Source organism: Tinamus guttatus, unplaced genomic scaffold, assembly GCF_059628265.1.
Source record: "Tinamus guttatus ecotype Peru unplaced genomic scaffold, ASM5962826v1 Tinamus_guttatus_pri_ptg000397l, whole genome shotgun sequence".
Classification (NCBI taxonomy): domain Eukaryota; kingdom Metazoa; phylum Chordata; class Aves; order Tinamiformes; family Tinamidae; genus Tinamus; species Tinamus guttatus.
The window spans coordinates 2,068,204-2,085,117 of NW_028288931.1; the positions used below are offsets into that span (position 1 = coordinate 2,068,204).

General features: G+C 50.8%; 2 protein-coding genes across 2 annotated transcripts; both read right to left on the minus strand.

The window, feature by feature from the left end:
• Positions 1-3,252: 3,252 nt before the first annotated feature.
• Positions 3,253-8,773, minus strand: IL22RA1 (interleukin 22 receptor subunit alpha 1). The gene is made up of 7 exons (XM_010224787.2): positions 8,731-8,773; positions 6,224-6,356; positions 5,711-5,892; positions 5,260-5,444; positions 4,708-4,843; positions 4,361-4,482; positions 3,253-4,266 (listed from the first exon to the last, which is right to left on the minus strand). The coding sequence occupies exons 1-7, from the start codon at positions 8,771-8,773 to the stop codon at positions 3,253-3,255; spliced, it is 1,815 nt and encodes a 604-aa protein (XP_010223089.2).
• A 2,170-nt stretch (positions 8,774-10,943) lies between these two features.
• Positions 10,944-14,667, minus strand: IFNLR1 (interferon lambda receptor 1). The gene is made up of 7 exons (XM_088531017.1): positions 14,610-14,667; positions 14,100-14,223; positions 13,676-13,857; positions 12,967-13,109; positions 12,634-12,790; positions 12,031-12,158; positions 10,944-11,859 (listed from the first exon to the last, which is right to left on the minus strand). Exons 1-7 carry the CDS (start codon positions 14,665-14,667, stop codon positions 10,948-10,950), a joined length of 1,704 nt encoding a protein of 567 aa, XP_088387143.1. The 3' UTR covers positions 10,944-10,947.
• Between the last annotated feature and the right edge of the window lie 2,247 nt (positions 14,668-16,914).

Here is a 16,914-nt window from a genome sequence, read left to right on the forward strand (position 1 = left end):
TGGCCAACATGATGCCAGCGCTGGGTAGGAAGGTTATTTTACCGGGATCTTTCAGAGCTGCTCCTTGGTTGTGCTTCATTTCCAGAATTTGGAGCTTTCCACTTGTTCCTTGAGTGAGATTTTCCATCGGCTGCTTTTGATGTCCTTCAAACAGGACACCCTTCCACTCAGAAGCAAATAAGAAGCCCAAGAGAAGGGGGAGCGCGAGCGTTGGGCCGGGAGCGCGGAGCAGGGCTCGGAGCGGCCGGGCAGGAGCACAAAGACGGCGCTGCTGCCTCTAGGGTGACAGCTGCCACGGCCGCGCTGAGGCCTCGGGACACCTGCCACCCTCGGGACAGCTGGCTAAGAATAAGCACGGGCTTCGGCACCCGGCTGTTCTAGTTGTTGTTATCTAGTGCTATCAAAACCCTTATCTGGAAAAGTCGAGGTAAACGTGGAATAATCTCTTGTTATATCCAGGTGGCTTGCATCTGAAGACCTTTGAAACATGCTATTTATCTGGAAGAGTGCTTACACAGAAGGAGCGTGAGGTAATTAATACAGCTGTTTTCCAGTTATGAAGCCAACAAGGCTATAAATTTAATAATGCAAAGCCATGGTGGTTGGGGATGGATGAGCTGGAGGGAGGCACCTCCTTGGCCTGGAGAGTCTCTGCCAATGGAGATCCCTGTCTGTCACTGTGGCTGCAGGGCCGGACGGTGCCACAGCCTTTACCGCAGTGCTGCTCTAGGCAGCTTTCACCAGCCCGTGTTCTCAGAAGGGACATGGTTTTGAAAGCAGTTAAGACACCTGACAGAGAGATCAGCATTTCACCGTGTGCCTTTTTGCAGCGTTTGGCACCTACGGGCACATCTGGGAGTGAACATCAGCTCCCATCTCTCCCCTAGGACGTGGAGGTGACACATTTTTTAAGGGCTGTGACATGATCACACTCTCTGGCAAAGGCTGTAGATGTTCTTAAGATGGGTAACGGAAGGATTTGAGAAGGCTGGTAAATAGCAAATATGTATTTTGCAGTGTCTTAATGCTCTTGTCAGGCCCCTTTCCCTTTCCCGCAGTGCTGCCCATACTGACCGTGCACTGCGGGTTATGTTTCACAACAAGAGCCAAAACGATGACATTGTGGCATTTGATTATTCCCTGAGTAGCGTGCCTGGGAATGCTGTTGACACAAGATATGCAGCCTACGGGCGACTCCCAAGAAAGGAGCTGGCATCACTGCCTTGAAATGCAGCTGCTCCTCGGGGGGCACTGCTGGAGCAGGACGTTACCCCAGGGAGCTCGGTTCTCCTGGGAACAACACAACTTGGCTGCTGCACGTTTGGGAACGGCAGCGTTTCTGTGTGGACTGTTTCTGATGCTCGAGTTTGGACGCAGGATACGAGACGTGACCTCTGGTGTTGAATGGCACTAAGCAGAGCTGCTAGGAAAGCCAGCACAAGGAAGTGTTCTCACTTGGTTCCTGCCCAGAACAGGTATAGTCACACCTTTCATATCCTTTTCCATGAAGCTTCTGCATCTGATCTGGCATTCGGACCTTTCTGCCTCATGCAACGTGAGCATAGAGCTTTGTGTGTTATTTATTCTAGAATTAGGGGCTGAACCATTTCCTATCAAATATGACGCTCCCAGGACTATTCCTTTAATCCTGCAGTATCTGATCTGCATATTACATTCATATAACTTTGTTTTGCTTTTTAGAGCAGTCAGTTTTCATCACTGATGATAAAGAAACACGTCTTCCATTCTTATTTCTCTGCTGCCTCTTTTGAGAGGGGGTCTCAGCATGGCGTCTAGCTGACACCTCCAAGCAGCATCACTCTTAGCAAAACTGCTCTTTGCAATCACAGTGCATTGTGGCAGCTCCTGATCATCCAAATGGCTCATCTTCCCCCCCACCTCGATGGAAGAAAACCACCTTACTCCTAGTATCAGAGTTTATTTGCAAAATCACAGTAAAAGAAGTGGAATTTCACCTTTAGCCTCCACTCCCTGCACACAGAAGACACGTAAGAGCCCTCGTGGGGAGAGCAGCTCCTTCCTGTTTCTATTCAGCCTCTCAGTGAAAGCGCTAACCCGGGCAGGGCTCCCCCCTGCAGCCTCACAGCTTCCTCCCCACGATTTCAGTTCTCCTTTAAAGCTGACGTCAGGAGACTTCTTTTTTATCACATGGAAACAAACGAGCAGGCTGAGCTCTGCTCTGCTCCAAGGTAATAGTCTCCTCGGTGCCCCAGATGTGTCCTGCCTTTGGCAGGGCCCCGTGCTGGGGGACGTGGCTCTCACTTCACGCTGCTTCGGCCTCGTTCCAGGAGGAGCAGAGGAGGGTTCTGCGGTTCAGGCCTTGCTGCTTCGCGCAGATGGAGCCTGTCGCTCATCAGCGGCGCTGGCAAAGGAAGCAAGGATGAAGCTCAAGATTCCCTAGTCTCCCTCACAGGTTACCTCGTGTATGAGCATTGCTAGGGCTCAGCGGAGGCCCCCGAAGGCTGTTACCCACCAAGCAGCCGGGTTAGCACAAAATAACCCAGCTCCTGCCTGAGAGGAACCTGGGCCAAGCCGCCCTGGCGCCTTCATGGCATTTGCATGGGGAAGAAGAGCAGGTTGTGCCTATGTGATGAGAAAGAAATGAGTAGCAGCTCATTTAATAGGGGCCGAGGCTGCATAAAAAGGGTTTATTTTGGGGAAGCCCCAAGGAGCGCACGGCGGGACGGGGACAGGCGGTTTCACAGAACTGCTGCAGCAGGAGCTACGACCAGTTTCAATGATTGCTTTAAAGGCAAAGTCCAGGCCATGAAAGTAGGCTCTTGTTTGCAAGAATCATGTCCAAGGATACAGCACAAATGCACAAATTCGAATTTCGAATCTATTTTGGACTTGGAACCTTGGTGCTGATAAAGAGTGGAAGTTGCTTCTGTCCTGAACTTTCCCACATTCCGAGGATACTGAATTTGGAGTTTGAACCTGAGTCGCAACTTAGCTTTTAAAAAGTAATACAGTCCGTAATCTATTTAAAGAAAATCCAAGGAATAAAGACATATTGTAAACGAAAAGATAAAGCATGACAGTTTTCCAGAAGTAGTGATATTAGTGAATGTAACTATGTCCATAATATAACTACAGAGGAAACAGTGTGACCACTCAGCACCAGCCTGTAACACATCCAAGAGCTGCTAGGTTTATTTCTGTTGTACTGTTTGCATGGTAGGTCCTATTTCATGCAAGTAAATAGCATCAGGATTTTAATATCAGGATGTTCTAATAAATTTCCATGTTCTCATCCATACCTTGCTCCCACTGAACCTTTAAATCTATGTCTTTGAACAGCATAGCAAGGGGGTCGCCACTGTCCTGGCCGGAGCTGGTGTCCTGGGACAGAGCGTTGCTCAGTTTTGTGCAGCTCAGTTCCTCCACTGCCTTGAGCATCTCTGTTTCTCGAGTCTCTGGGGACTGCCATTTATTTTCAGGATGTGAGAATGGATCCGGTGACATCCACCACTCCGTGTCACGCTCTTCAGGGAGGCTGCTACCGCTCAAGAGTGAGAGGAGGAAACCCGTGGGGACAGACGGCAGGGATTCCTCCTCGGGCCCAGAGCGCCGGTCGACTTGCAGCGACGGCGGCAGCTCTGCGCTCTGCTGGCTGCAGCAGCCCCCGTGGTGCAGCAGGGACAGTGGCCGCTGGGGTCCCTGCGCTTTCCTTGTCACCGCCCCGGGCTGCAGCAGCAGCTGCCCTGTTTGCCCAGGGCTCCCCTGCAAGCACATGTCGCTGCTCTCCCACACGGACACTTCTGGCCTCTGTTCTTTGTATTTCCAGTGGCTCCAGGTGTTGTCCACGCCCTGGATTACCAGCTTTCCACCAACAAAGTAATCTGCAGAAACTTCCTTTAGCGGCTGGTTTAGCTGCAGTTTCTCCTGGTGAGCCTGGCCGGTGCCTTTGACACACACGCCGTAGTTGAGGGGCAGAGCGTGGCCGGGCCCGGCGCAGGGGACACTTTGCGGAGCCGTTTGCGGAGCGTAGGCCGGAGCAGAGGGGCTGGCCGGGCAGTGGGGCTGCGCGTGTGGCAGCAGGGCTGCCACCCCGGCCTGTTGCTGATAGATAGTTTCGGGTGGACCAGAAGACCCTTGTGGATCCAGGGCTTTGTCCAGACGCTGGCTGATCTGCGGTAACTGCATTTCAGGGCTTAAAAGTGCAGGTTTGGATAAATTAATGGGCTTTATAATATGCTCCAGTGTCAGCGTAAGAGGCCGGAAGGGTGAAATCCCTCTGAAATCCTGTCAAAGATAGACAAACACGAATTACTAGTGAGAAGTCTGTGACTTTAAAGGCTTGTTTGAAGATTTGCTGCAAAGACTTTGGGGCACTTACCAAGGACATGGGCCGTGCACTGCGTTGCTTGACGTACTTGTAGATCACGTAGCTGATTGCAGCAAACACCAGTCCTGCCGCGAACACGAGTGCCACAAGACAATAGAGCAGCCAGGTGTTATCTGGTGAGTGGAGGAGAGAACATGCAGAAACGTTGCTTCAGTAAGTTGGGCTAGAAACACTGTGTGGAATTGTCTAAATGCCATTATAGATCCTTTGAAATTAGGAAAGTCAGTGTTCCTTCAATACCTTCACCAAAGCTCTGTTTTTTTATAACAGCTGAAAATTGGTCTCTCGTGCAGCCTGCGTCCCAGCTAGACCTCAGGGAGCAGAGTTAGCAGCCTCACCTGCTAAAGTGCGAACCCCAAACACTCGAGCTCTGCTGCTTTTCTCGAGGATGCTGATGTGCACCGTTCCGTTATACTCGGTGTCCGGGTCCAAGTTGGAAACTTCAAATTCTTTGCTGTGCTCATTCTTTGTCCACTATTTAAAATAAATGCAAATTCTGTATTTTAGAAAGGTTAAATTTATGCAATTACTTCAAATCAGATTGCAAAATTCAACATACAATTTTATTTGTGAATAATGCATTACAGGACTCTAGTAAGTCTGTATGCATGAATTCTAAGTCTATAATTTGCTTTCCACTGTTGTTGCATTTACTTTTGCATATCAGTTCCTCAGTACTAGTTAAGTCAATTTCATTTTTCATATTTATCATTTATCATCCTTACTTACACAGAGAAACACATAAAGTTCCTGTTGTCTTAAGAAAGTCAAAGAGAATGAGTTTCCCTTTTGGAGCAGAAATCACACCCATTTTTAATCAACTCCGATGTCTTTCTCCATTTATACAAACTGTGATTTACAAAAGTCAGTGGCCTGAGGTTGAGCTTTACCTTTTGGTGTGTCCTTTGGTTGAATATTGTTAAGTGATAGTCAACAGCACCAAATTTGCTGTAAATGTCCTCGACGGTTAGTTGGCGGTTGTCTTCGCCTCTCAGCGGTGTATAGGGGGGCTGTATAAGAAACTTTATGGAACGGACATTAGGAATATAGTCCACTTCTGGCGCTCCAATGACAGCTAGCAAACACAAAACAGCAGTGGCCGTGGGTAAGATTAAAGCTGAAATGGCATGGGATGATCATACACACGTAGGCTGCTGTTTACCCAGACGCTGCAGGCTCATCGTGCTTTATGAAACTTCTACAAAATGCTGCTACTGCTTAACAAGATTGTTTTACACAATAGAAAAGCTGATTTTAGGTATTTTTTGGTTACTTACGTTCATAGAGTAATTCTTCAAGGCTTGAGAAAATCAAACCGAAAAGCGTTTGGGCAGCACTTACTGTCCTTGCGGGGCTGGAACCTCTCGGAGCTCACCCAGTCTGCGGAGCAGGCGCCGGGCGCGCTGGCCCGCACGCGGGCGTAGAAGTGCTCGGCCACGTTGTCCGTCTCGCGCGTGAGGTTGCAGAAGGGCCTCGTGATGCCCTGGCACTCGCGCTTGTTGAGCCAGACCTTCTCGCCATACCTTAGGGAGGACCAAACGAAAACTCTTAGCCCGTTTTGCAGAGCAGCTCCAATGCTCTCCGCAACAATCCACACAGGCCATGGGGCCAGTCCTGACTCATTTTCAAATTAATTAGTGCAGTTAGCAAGTGGTTGGGACAGGAAGGGCCAAAAACCTTCCCGTGTTGGAGCCCGTAGCCCCCTCCTCACTGACGGCATCTCCATGGATGCTGCATTGAGGAAGGACCGTTCGTGTTCGAGAGGAGGGTGCTGAGAGCCGGCGCTGCCGCGTCCTCGGCCCCGCGCGGGGGCCCCACGCAACAGAGCTCCAGAAAGAAGCAAAGCCCACGTACTGTTTGTACTGCACATCGAAAGCCGTGCCGGGAGGAACATCCGCCTCCGTTTCCCAGATGAGGATGTTCTCAAAGTTCGTGGAAGAAAACGCTGTGTGTTTCAGGCATGATGATCTCTCCGTAGCGACAGTCCCTGGGGGAGCAAAGTGGCTCGTGTTAGAAGGCAGGTTCTGCCACGCCAGGTTCAGAGGAAGGGGCTCCAGTGCCCACCAGCCGCGAGCAGCGATTCCGGGCCCGGCACCGCAGCGCAGCACAGGCACATTGTGCAGGCCCGGCACATTGGTGCCGCAGGGCGAAGACAGGAACGTTAGCAAGCGCTAAAGAAAGCCCTGAGTCAAAAGAAGAATCCAGGACTTGCTGCTAATACTGCTTTAAAGCAGTTAGGTGCTGAGAAGCTGACAAGAGCAGTCTGGTTTCCAGGCTGTGTCCGTGCCCATATTGGAGCATCTATCGCATGAGGAAAGACTAAACAAGCGGAACCTGTTTGGTCTGGAGAAGAGAAGACTGAGAGGAGGTTTGATCAACATGTGCAAGTACCTGAGGGGAGAATGTAGGGAGAATGGGGCCAAACTCTTCTCCATGGTGGCCAGTGACAGGACGAGGGGTAAAGGGTGGAATTTGGAACATAGGAAGTTTAATCTCCTTATGAGGAAGAACTTCTTTCCTGTGAGGATGCCAGAGCCCTGGCACAGGCTGCCCAGAGAGGCTGTGGAGGCTCCTTCTCTGGAGATCTTCAGCCCGCCTGGATGCCACCCTGTGCCCCTGCTCTGGGTGTCCCTGCTGGAGCAGGAGGTTTGATCGGGTGATCCCTAGAGGTCCCTTCCATCCTCAGCCCTTCTGTGACTCTGTGATTCTGTGCGCTCTCTCTCTGCTTTCTGCCCAGGCAGGGAAGCCATGTGCTGAGATCAGGGCCCATCATTGCAGCTGTGGGTGCCGTGAACCTTTCGTGTTCCAAGTTTTTATTGGAGAAGAGCTGGCTGTACAGAGCAGCGCCCGGAGAGCTGAGGCCTGGACTCTGCTCCGGGAGTGCCGCTGGCGGCGGACACGGCACCCGCGGCTCGCTGCGCTGCCACAGGCTCTGCCTTTGGTGAGGAACAAGTCACCTCCCTCTAAAAAACACGCGCCCGGTCTGAGCAGAATAGCCCCAAGATCTGTCTGCAGCCAACTAGGCCTGGGCAGGCCCTGGAGAAACGTCCTGGAGCCTCCTGGCTCCCCACGAGGCGGTCGGTGCCGTGGGAATGCACAGCACAACCTTCCTCACGGCTGGGCCGTAAAACCTGCTAACTTGGAAAGCAGCCTGCAGACCGGATGAACTGTGTGAGTTAGCGTTATAGCCCTGTCCTCAAAGACATGTAATTTATACATTATTCCCAGCTCTATGTTTGTGATATTGATAAACTGAGGACCAAAGTGAGGGTGATTTGGACAAGATCTCATTGGCCAGTTGTGGTGGAGCAGCAACTAAAACAACGCCAGTTCCTGAATCCTCCCCTCCTTAAGCTTTCCAGCTGCCTCCGTAGCACACTGGAATGTCACCAGCATAAAACCATGGTGCTGTGTAAGAGGAGATTTGGGCAGAAAGGCATAAATCCAGCTTTCAGTCTTGTTATATAGGGCATTTGGGCAGGGAAGCAACACAAAAATGGGCTGGAGTCTAGTCCACATTTTGTCCTGACCTCAGCTGTAGTTTAGCACTTGCCTTCCCCATATACAGCTTATCAAAATCTTCCTGGTAGGATTTTCAGCGGTCAGTAAAAAGAAAGCGGTTGTCAAAAGTCCCCAGACCGTATCAGAAGTGGGAAACCTCCGTCTTCCCCCACTTTTCCACTCCAAAACACAGGTATGCAAAGCAGCAGTGACACAAGCAGTCAGTGTGGGCAGGAGAACCAGGATATTTCACAGGATGAAAGTCCCTGTTTCTTAATTTTCCTTGGGCACTTTCCTCTACCATATAAGAGCATGGACACATAAACAGAGCCACAAAAGCTGAAAAACAAACTGTCTTGTGGCAGTAGCAGATGAGTTACCTGCAAAGCTGGTGCTGGAAAATGTGGCAAGTTTATCCTTGCTTCACCCAGGAATGACTTAGCTACACTTGGAGCAGGGTTAAGTGGCTTTTAGGAAGACATTATGTGTTTGCAGCTTTTAAAACCAGGGTTGTTAATGTGTTCATATGCTTCCCCACTTAGGACACAGGGCAACTGATCTAATGCCCCCTGAAGTCAACGGATATCTTTTTTTTTCCTGTAGCATTTGGCTTGTCCAATACTCTGCAAGAAACTTTCCTTCTCCCTACCAATCCATAGAGCACTGAGCAACGAGGACATTTTGGAAATACGGAAAGGAGAGCCCAGTGCAGCAGGGAGTGTTTGAACGAGCTCAGAGGGCGGCTCCTGCTCTCGGTTTTGTTTGAGGAGTCGCGACTGAACCACCCCTCGTGCTACAGGACCCAGCAGAAACCACCATCATCGTGAGCAGCGATAGGAAAAGAAGAAATCGGGACTCACCGACCACCGAAGACACGGCCCAGAGGATCAGAAGCTGCTTCATGAATAGCCGCGCGCGCTGGGATGTGGAAGCAGGCAGTTCCTGCTGCCCGCAGGTGAATCACCTCTTGCAAGATCCAAGTTCTTGTTTGTGCAGCGCGGTTGGCTTCGTTGCCCAGGAACAGCCCGCGGAGCTGCGAGCGCGCCCGCCTTCCCGCCGGGATCGCCGCGGCCGGGCGCTGTGCGCATGTGTGGGAACGGGAGGGAGCGCGGGCGGCAGCGCCGCTCCTGCCGCCGATCCAACCTCGCTGCTCCAAGGTGCGCGGGCCGCAGGCCTAGAAAAGCCCTGGCTTCTGAACCGGAGCCAAGTACCAGTTTCCTGGTAGGGAGCCTCCTGCCCGAGAGCCCTCACTGACGCTTCTCACTCTGGGGAGCTTTGACTCGTTCAAGCTCTCAAAGTTAGTGCTGAGCATGTAGCTGGTTTATGCCTTCGGCACACAGGACACCTGTTTACTTACAAACCACCCCTGGATCTTTGCTTAAACCGAAAGTCAGGCAGATCTGTAGTTTTCAAGCTCTCCTGTTCGTGCTGAGCGTGGATGGGAGCCAAGTGACTCACAGGTAGCCCGGCTCCCTCCTGGGTGGAGCGCGAGGTGCTTCTCTGCCCCGTGGCCTCCGTGGGGCCGTGGCCTCTGCGGGGCCGGTGCCTCCACAGCCTCCTCGTATGGGGAGGAAGGAGGAAGCCTTTGGGTCAGAGCAGCACCCACCAGCCCAGCTTCCCTTCTTGCTCTCACCAGAAGCAACCATAGACCTACAGTTTACATTAGTGGCTGCTGCTAATACAAGACGTTGTTCAGTATATCAAGTATAGTGAAAAGTGACAGTAAATCTGAACAAGGAGTTGCTCTTCCTTAGCCTCCTTGGGTTTTAGGGTGTCCTTCAGGCAAATTTTTGGACTTGCCTCAGAAGAGGGAGAGACATTTCCTGCTTTGGCTGAACGTGAAAACTAAGTGTCCACCTAAATCTGGTTCCAGGTTTGAAACGCAGCAGCTGGATTTCAACCTCCAAAGTGTGGACCCTGAAGCTGTATCAGGAGTGACTGCCAACCAAAGGATATGGGAGATCTGATCCTGGCTCTTTGTGCATCCATCGGCTGAATAACACCCGAGTCTTGTGGTTGACTGGGTCACATCTCCCACTGAGGTGAGAGCGCTGCTTTCCTCCTTACAGAGTGCTAAGGAGTAAGTTATAGGCTGACTGCTGTGGCTGGATCAGTGGCTTCTGGCCACTCTGGCCTTTTCCTGGTGTGATGGCAGGAGGTCTCACACTGTGGTGAGCACCTCAGGGTGCCACTGCCACCAGGGCTGCAGCCTCCTCCCCAGCCCCGCTCCCGGAGCGGTGACATGTCAGGATAACCCTGCGGAGCTTACACAACTTCTCCTGGGCTTCCTGGAACTTAAGGCCTAGGGGTTTTTCTTGATTGCCAAAGAAAATAGGTGGTGGTTATACTTAGATGATATTTATCTTTCTAAATGAACAGCAGGGATTCCAGTACAGTGTGTCCCAGGGGACAGCTGGGCGGCCAAGCAAGAGATCTTCCTGATCTGGTTCTCCTGTGATCATTAATATGTTCTGCAACACCCCTCCCTCATCCAGCAAAAATCTCTATGAATGCAGCAAAAATCTACTGTGTCCTCCGTTCTTTTCTTAAGCCTTGCTTTTCTTCATATCCTTTTTTGGGAATAAAATAGAAGATTATGTTCCTGTCAGACACAGAATGCGAATTAAAAATACACTGAAAAGGTCAAAATCACCCAGTCAAGAGGGGCCCCATCTCTCTTGCCCTTTTTGTTGGGTGTTTTGGGACGTGGATTTGATCTTTGCTCAGAAAGATGGTCCCAGTTCGGGTCTCTCTGGGGAAATCCAAGCAGTGGAGGCCTCGCTGGGCAGTTGCACAGGACTCCATTCAAACCCAAGCAGGGCCATGGGAAGCCCCTGGTTGTGTTTGGAAATGCCGTGTTTTTCCAGGTGAGCTGTGGTGACCCTGTGCACTTTGGGGCAAACATAAACACACACAAATAAACACACACACAGAGTTATCTAGCAAAATATCAAAATATTATTGCCTCTACATAGCCCGTAGCTCTCTGACCCGGGGCAAGCTCAGCGTCCATAACTATAAATAAAAAACATAAATAAGTGCATTTTCCATGCATGCCGCAGAACTGCTGCTGTGCTCTAGCTCCTTGCCATGTAATGCGTGTGCTCACAGCCTTTGAATTTAAACTTTTGACCACAGTTTTCCTCCATATCTGAAGTTCCAAATGCATCGCTTAGCACAGTGGATGCAGGAGGTGTCCCTTCCGTAAAATTATCGCTGTCACAGTCACTTGCAATACCCTCATCTTCTGCCACCTGCAATGTCTGAAAGCAAATGAGCTGCTCCTTGTTTGGACCCTCACTGAGCTGTGAGTACTTTGTGACCAGGAGATCCCCACCAGCTCTTTGCTTCTGGTGGGACCTGGTGAAATGTTGATCCTTCCCATGCAGGAACTGCTCAGCAAGCTGAGGTTGGACCCTGAGTTCCTCCTCCGGCGTTTGGGGAGGGGTCATTTCCACACGTTCATCCCTTTCTGTGTCACTGTGTCCTTGTCCCCTGGGAGCTGGATGCCTCCCATCATCGAGGTACACACTTCCCAAAGAGGGACTGCCAAAAAGGGATGTGTTGGTGCTTCCTTGGGATCCAGAGATGTACACCTCCTTCTTTCCCGGTGGATAGAAAGGGAAACCCAAGGTCCTCAGGTCAAGCACAGATCCACCATCCACACAGAGTCCTCCAGATCTAGAGTCTGAGCTGGTTTCCCCCTGAGCTGTTCTGGGCAGCTGCTGGTTGAGACTTTTCCTTGGGAACTTAGACATTTTAGTGTATGGGATGAAAGTACCACTGTCTTCTTCCTCGTCCTCCTCATCCTCTTCTGATGACGATGAGAGGAAAGAAACCCTCCACGGCAGGTTGTTCCTTGCCGTCGTGCTGGTGTTGTTCCCTTGTGGCCCTGGCATCTCTGTGCACATCAGATAGTCCTTGGAGAACTCCTGCTCCCTGAGCTCGCAGTGAAAGGCTGTTCCAGCAGCTGGGAAATGGGAGAAATCCTGCCGGGAAAGAGAGGCGAATCAGACAGATCACAGCATTGGGGAGACCTTTTAAAGAAAAGGGACATGCCAGAAACAAAGTTCTCCTCTGCAGGGACTTGTGCCCACTGCTGCCCTCTGCAAATCCCCAAGACCTGCAGGCAGGAGGGGAATCCAAAATTTGGACCGTACCAGAGCAAGAGGCATCTTTGGCGGTCCTGCACCTTGCTTCAGCAGCCGCGTGATGAGGACACCCACGAGAAGGAAGGGGAGGACAAATGCAGGGGCCATGGCAGAAAGTGGGAACTTCCACCCTGCTGCTGAAGAAGAGAAACAAAAATCAGCTTCTGCAGGTGCTGTATTTTTTGCTATTTCGGGGCTTGTACATTCAGCTTTTCTTTCAGAAATCTCACAAGATGTTGGGCCCCAGATTCCTACTTTGTCAGTGTAAAGGAAGGATAACAGAATTGCCTAAGACCAGACTTCTAAGTCAAGAATCAGAATCAGAAGTGAAAGTCAGAATTGAATATTCTGAAGAAATACAGTAAAAGCAAAACTAGAGTATATTTTTTCAAGATTTTTAGGAAATATTTAGGAAATATTTCAGGGTTGGATTTTCCTGAAATGAAAATATTTCTATAGAAAGCAGGCACCTTTCACTAGAAAACCCAGCCAATCTTTTAAACTTTTTTTTTTTTTTTTTTTGCTGTAGAGCTGATTTTGATGGAAATCCTCGGCGTGCCCCGCTCCGATGTGGTGGCTCGCCGCCCTCCTGCGCGGCAGGGCCGGCCGTACCTCGGTGGTTCAGCAGCACGCACACCGGCTGGGAGAACTCGCTGTGCTTGAAGTCAATGCTCTGGAAGGAGGACCTGGCGCTCAGGCAGTAGTTGCCGCTGAGCGCAGTCGTGTCGAGTTTCATCGGTTTCTTCCTAAAAATACTTTCGTATCGCTTCTGTTTGGAGACAAGAAGAACAGAGGGTTGCACTCGAGAGCCTTGCAATATTTGGGCAGTGTGTCTGTCCCCACGAGCCTCTCCAGCCCCTAGATCCAATCCCTCCCTTCCCTGGAATAGATCCAATCCCTCCCTTCCCTGGAATGTGCATCCCGAGAAGTGCCACTTTCACTGACCTTCTTTCCAGATCCAGCTTCCCAAAGGTCCAAGTCGTACATCCAGTGGAAACTCTCCACGCAGGCGGCCACAGGGAAGGAGACGTTCACAAGGATGAGGGTCTCCTTTACGCGCACAGCCAGCACCGGGGGACCCAGCTCCACTGCAGGCAGGAGAGCAGACACACAAACAGTGCTTGCTTGGCTGTTAGCTTCAGAAAAGTAACACTTTTCTTTGCCTGATGTTTGGAAAATAAAACAAGTGCTTCCCAGGGTATTAACCTGGGAGAAACATCAGCCCAGTGAAACCGCTTTGTTTCTGATAGTCCCAGGGGGTCTTGTTTAAAGCAAGCCCAGTTATCCCCAGAGGGCACCGTGCAGGGTGCAGCATCTGCTGCCTTTTCACATAGCAGCCTGGGCATCTTTCTCACTCAATGGCAAAGACTCACTGGCTCTCCGGCAATGTGCATTGCACAAGTGCTATATATAATACAGAGGAGGGCTAAAGTATTAAAATGAGGGTTTACAGTTGTGTTTAAATGAAGTGCTATGTTCCTGATCCTACAAAGCAGGGAGAGAGAAGCCTCATGGGCGACCACATCATCCCGTGCCTGATCTGTTGGCTGACAGCAGCCACCTTTCTCGCAGTCCTCAACAGCCTCCCCCTTGCTAAAAACCCAGTTTTCAGGATGAGCTTTCCTTGAAAGCCTGTGAACTTTAAAGCACTCACCATCCAGGTGGTATTCCTTGAATTCCGATTCTACCCATCGCGACTGGAGCCCTCTGGAAATGGCTTTGACTCGAGCCCGGAATTTAATGAAGAAGTCTGGAAGTGCGCAGGTCAGGTTGCAAGAAGTGCTGGGAATATTTTTGCAATGAGGGACCTTTATCCATTTGCCCATGCGATCCTGGCTAAAAGAGGAAAACAGAGCCCATATGATAGTGAACAAATACTTTAGTTATAAACTGTAGAGCAAGAAAAGAAGGTGTTTTGTAGGATGGCACCAAATCTGCCTCAAATTTCAGCGAGGAAGTATCTTCCCAGACAGGTAAGGATTGGGTTGGGCAAAGGGATGCAGCCAGATCACTAATGAGGGTGACATTAATTAATACACATCCCCAGTGTCCCGTTTTCTTGCTGTGTGAGGACTTACCTCTCACATCTCACTGTGTACGTTACATCTGGCGGGGATCCTTCTCCTGGCATCCACGTCAAAATCATATCAAAATCCTTTGATAACAGCGTAACGTTTTGAGGAGGGGGAAGATGAGCATCACCTGATTGAAAGGTAATATTATGTGAACGATCGGGCTTTGCTTTGGGGAAATACCACCTAGTTTTGACCCAGCTGGCTTCAAAGCTGAGGACACAGCAGCTCATTCATTTAATCCTGGAAGTAGGTGCTGGAAACAAGGACATTTGCTGCACGCAGAAGGCAGCATGCAGGCCTGCTCCTCCTTCTGTCCAGCACCTATTATGATGGATAAACACATAAAACTGTAGCCTTCAGTGAGACATTTCCCACAGACAGGTTTCAAAGGCCATTTCCTTAGAGAGTATTTCTCTTCGCAGGAGCCATTGCCTCGTGTGCTGCTCAGAGCCTCCCTGCGTGCGTCTCCCGCCAGCCAAGCCACGCGGAGCAGCGGCGGGAGCGAATCCGTACCTCGGAGGGGCCGCAGGAAGCACAGCGCCGTCAGGACCCGGATCCTCCAGGTGTCCATGCTGAAGCAGAGCCGTCCTGGTAAGCAGCCTGTGACCTCGGCAATATGTTTTTTCCTCGCTACCTTTTCACCATCGTGTTTCACTGTGTTCGGCTGTCACCGGGAGGACCACGCGACACCAAACTGCGCACGCAGAGCTGCACTTCCTGGAACAGCCCCAATACGCAGCGGAGCTCCTGGCGAAACCGAAATGTCCTCAGGGTTGCAGCACTGCGCCTTCCTGTGAGATGTAACGCGGCTCTGGCGTGGTGGCGGGCGAAGGGGACCCGGGAACTCCTCTCTGTGAGGTGCTTGTTAAAAACTGACCTTCGGAATTGGCCTGTGTGGTGGTAAAATATTAATAGAAGGCAAATAAAGTCTGGAGGTAATCCAGCAATAATAAGAAATAACAGCTAGTAGAACACAGTGCTGAAATAGACTTTGAGAGATGCAAAGGAATTTCTTTTGATTTAAGAATAATTGAGAGATTATTCTTGGTTTAAAAATAATCTCATTAAGAATATTTATCAGTCGTTATATAATTGCCTCCTACTTTATAATGGGGGAAGCAAAGTGCCAAGCTGTGACCGGGATCTGCCCCGGACACAGCGTGTGGCAATGGGAAGACGTGGCCCCTTCTGATAAACCCTGTGCTTCTGTGGATGCCAGTGCCTGTTTCTCCTGATACTTCAGCTATCGCTTATCAGTTATTTCTCATCACTCCCCAAATATCAGTGAACATCAGGGCCAGTTGCTAAGACTCTTCATTCGCCAACACACGGGTGGTTCTGGGCTGCGGTTACCAGCTGATGAGCGCGTTGGTTGGTGGCTTTGGCATTTGCCCTTAGGAAACTCACAGGGGGTTCTGCCTTCAGCACTCAGTGCTTTTGAATCACAGAGTTCTCCCGAGGGAAAGCTCAGTGCCTGTGTTGCTGCTTGCTGGCCCTTCCCTGCATGGAAACTTCATCCCAGGAAAAGCAGGCGGGGAGGCGGGAGCCACGAGGTGTCGCTGCCTTTCAAACAAACCCGCTAATTCCTGCAAGATCCCGGTGCACCTCCCGAAACCTGGCAAGCCTGTTAGAACTCCTGCCGCCTCTGCGTTGCCCAGCGCCCTCCTGCGCCGGGGCCTGCATGCGTATTGGCAAAGGACACTTGGAAATTCTCCACTCACCATTTTCTGAAGAAAGATTTTTTAACATTTTCTATAGGACGAAAATCATCCTTTCTTAGCAGCTCCTGTTGCATTGGCTGGGTGGGATCAGCAGGAACGCAGAGCACAGAAACAGCCTCCGCCAGCCCCAGAGCGGAGGCTGCTCCTGCCCATCCTGCAGCTCCTTCCTGGAGGGACAGCCGCTCCCTGCAGCCCAACAGGGAAGGGGATTCTCTCCTGCTGCTTTTTCTCTTCCTGTCTTTTCCTCTCCCTGGCCCCACAGGCTGCTGCAGGGAGTCTCTGGTTTCAGGAGCTGGTGGAAATTCTTCTGGGAGGCTTAGGAGAGTAGAAGGGTGGAAACAACAGGATGGCCGAAGAAAAGATCCCTGCTGTTGGGAATGTAGAGGTTAAAAAGACTGCAGAGTTTAGCAGTGCTAGATGATAAAATGTGGCAGTGTCCCCTTGACCCAGACAGGCATCTGGGCAGCCTGTCACCAAGGGAAGAGAAGAGAAGGGCTCTGGCTTTTTTTTGTTGTTGTTTAAACTGAGTCTGAAAAGACTTAAAATGAAGAGCAAAAACAAAAACATAAGATGTTCCCCGTACAAGGGCTATAAATCATTTCATGACCTTTATTTTTGCTCCTAGGGTAGGGTTTTAAAGGAATCCAAGCCTTGTCTGTCCAGGGCAGCCGTAGCTGGCGCAGCGTCTCCCCGCGGGTCACGATATAAGAGGTGCATGTGCTCGGAGCCTCCTCCATGCCAGGGGAAGGCAGAAACCCTCAAAGACACCCGGATGGGGGCTCTGGGATTGCCTGTGTCATAGTTTCATTCAACCATCGTACCCCGGCAGGTCGCAAGTTAAATGGATCTCATTTAAAGTCAGAATTACATGGAAAGGGACCTAGTTTGGATGTGAGACCAGGGCTCTCCCTTCCCCTTGTGTCCTGGGCAGTGTGGCAGGAGTGCGGGATGCTCTTTAGCCAGTGGCCTCAAGTCTGCGGCTCGTTTTATTCTGCCTCTCTCCCTTTGCTTGCAGCCTGTCCCTTCCCCTTTCCAGGGCCCTTTTCTTCCTGCTGAAAGGCGTCGCAGAGCCTGCCTGGACATGCAGGAACGGTGAA

Bases quoted from the DNA above. Each gene is read 5' to 3' on its own strand.
- IL22RA1 (XM_010224787.2), bottom strand. From the start codon at position 8,773: ATGAAGCAGCTTCTGATCCTCTGGGCCGTGTCTTCGGTGGTCG. The intron at 4,844-5,259 runs GTAAAGCTCAAC...TATTTTAAATAG, and splicing joins ACCAAAGGACACACCAAAAG to TGGACAAAGAATGAGCACAG. The intron at 4,483-4,707 runs GTGAGGCTGCTA...TCCACTCACCAG, and splicing joins TGGGGTTCGCACTTTAGCAG to ATAACACCTGGCTGCTCTAT.
- IFNLR1 (XM_088531017.1), bottom strand. From the start codon at position 14,667: ATGGACACCTGGAGGATCCGGGTCCTGACGGCGCTGTGCTTCCTGCGG. The intron at 14,224-14,609 runs GTACGGATTCGC...CCTTTCAATCAG, and splicing joins CTTCCTGCGGCCCCTCCGAG to GTGATGCTCATCTTCCCCCT. The intron at 11,860-12,030 runs GTACGGTCCAAA...CTTTCCCGGCAG, and splicing joins CAAAGATGCCTCTTGCTCTG to GATTTCTCCCATTTCCCAGC.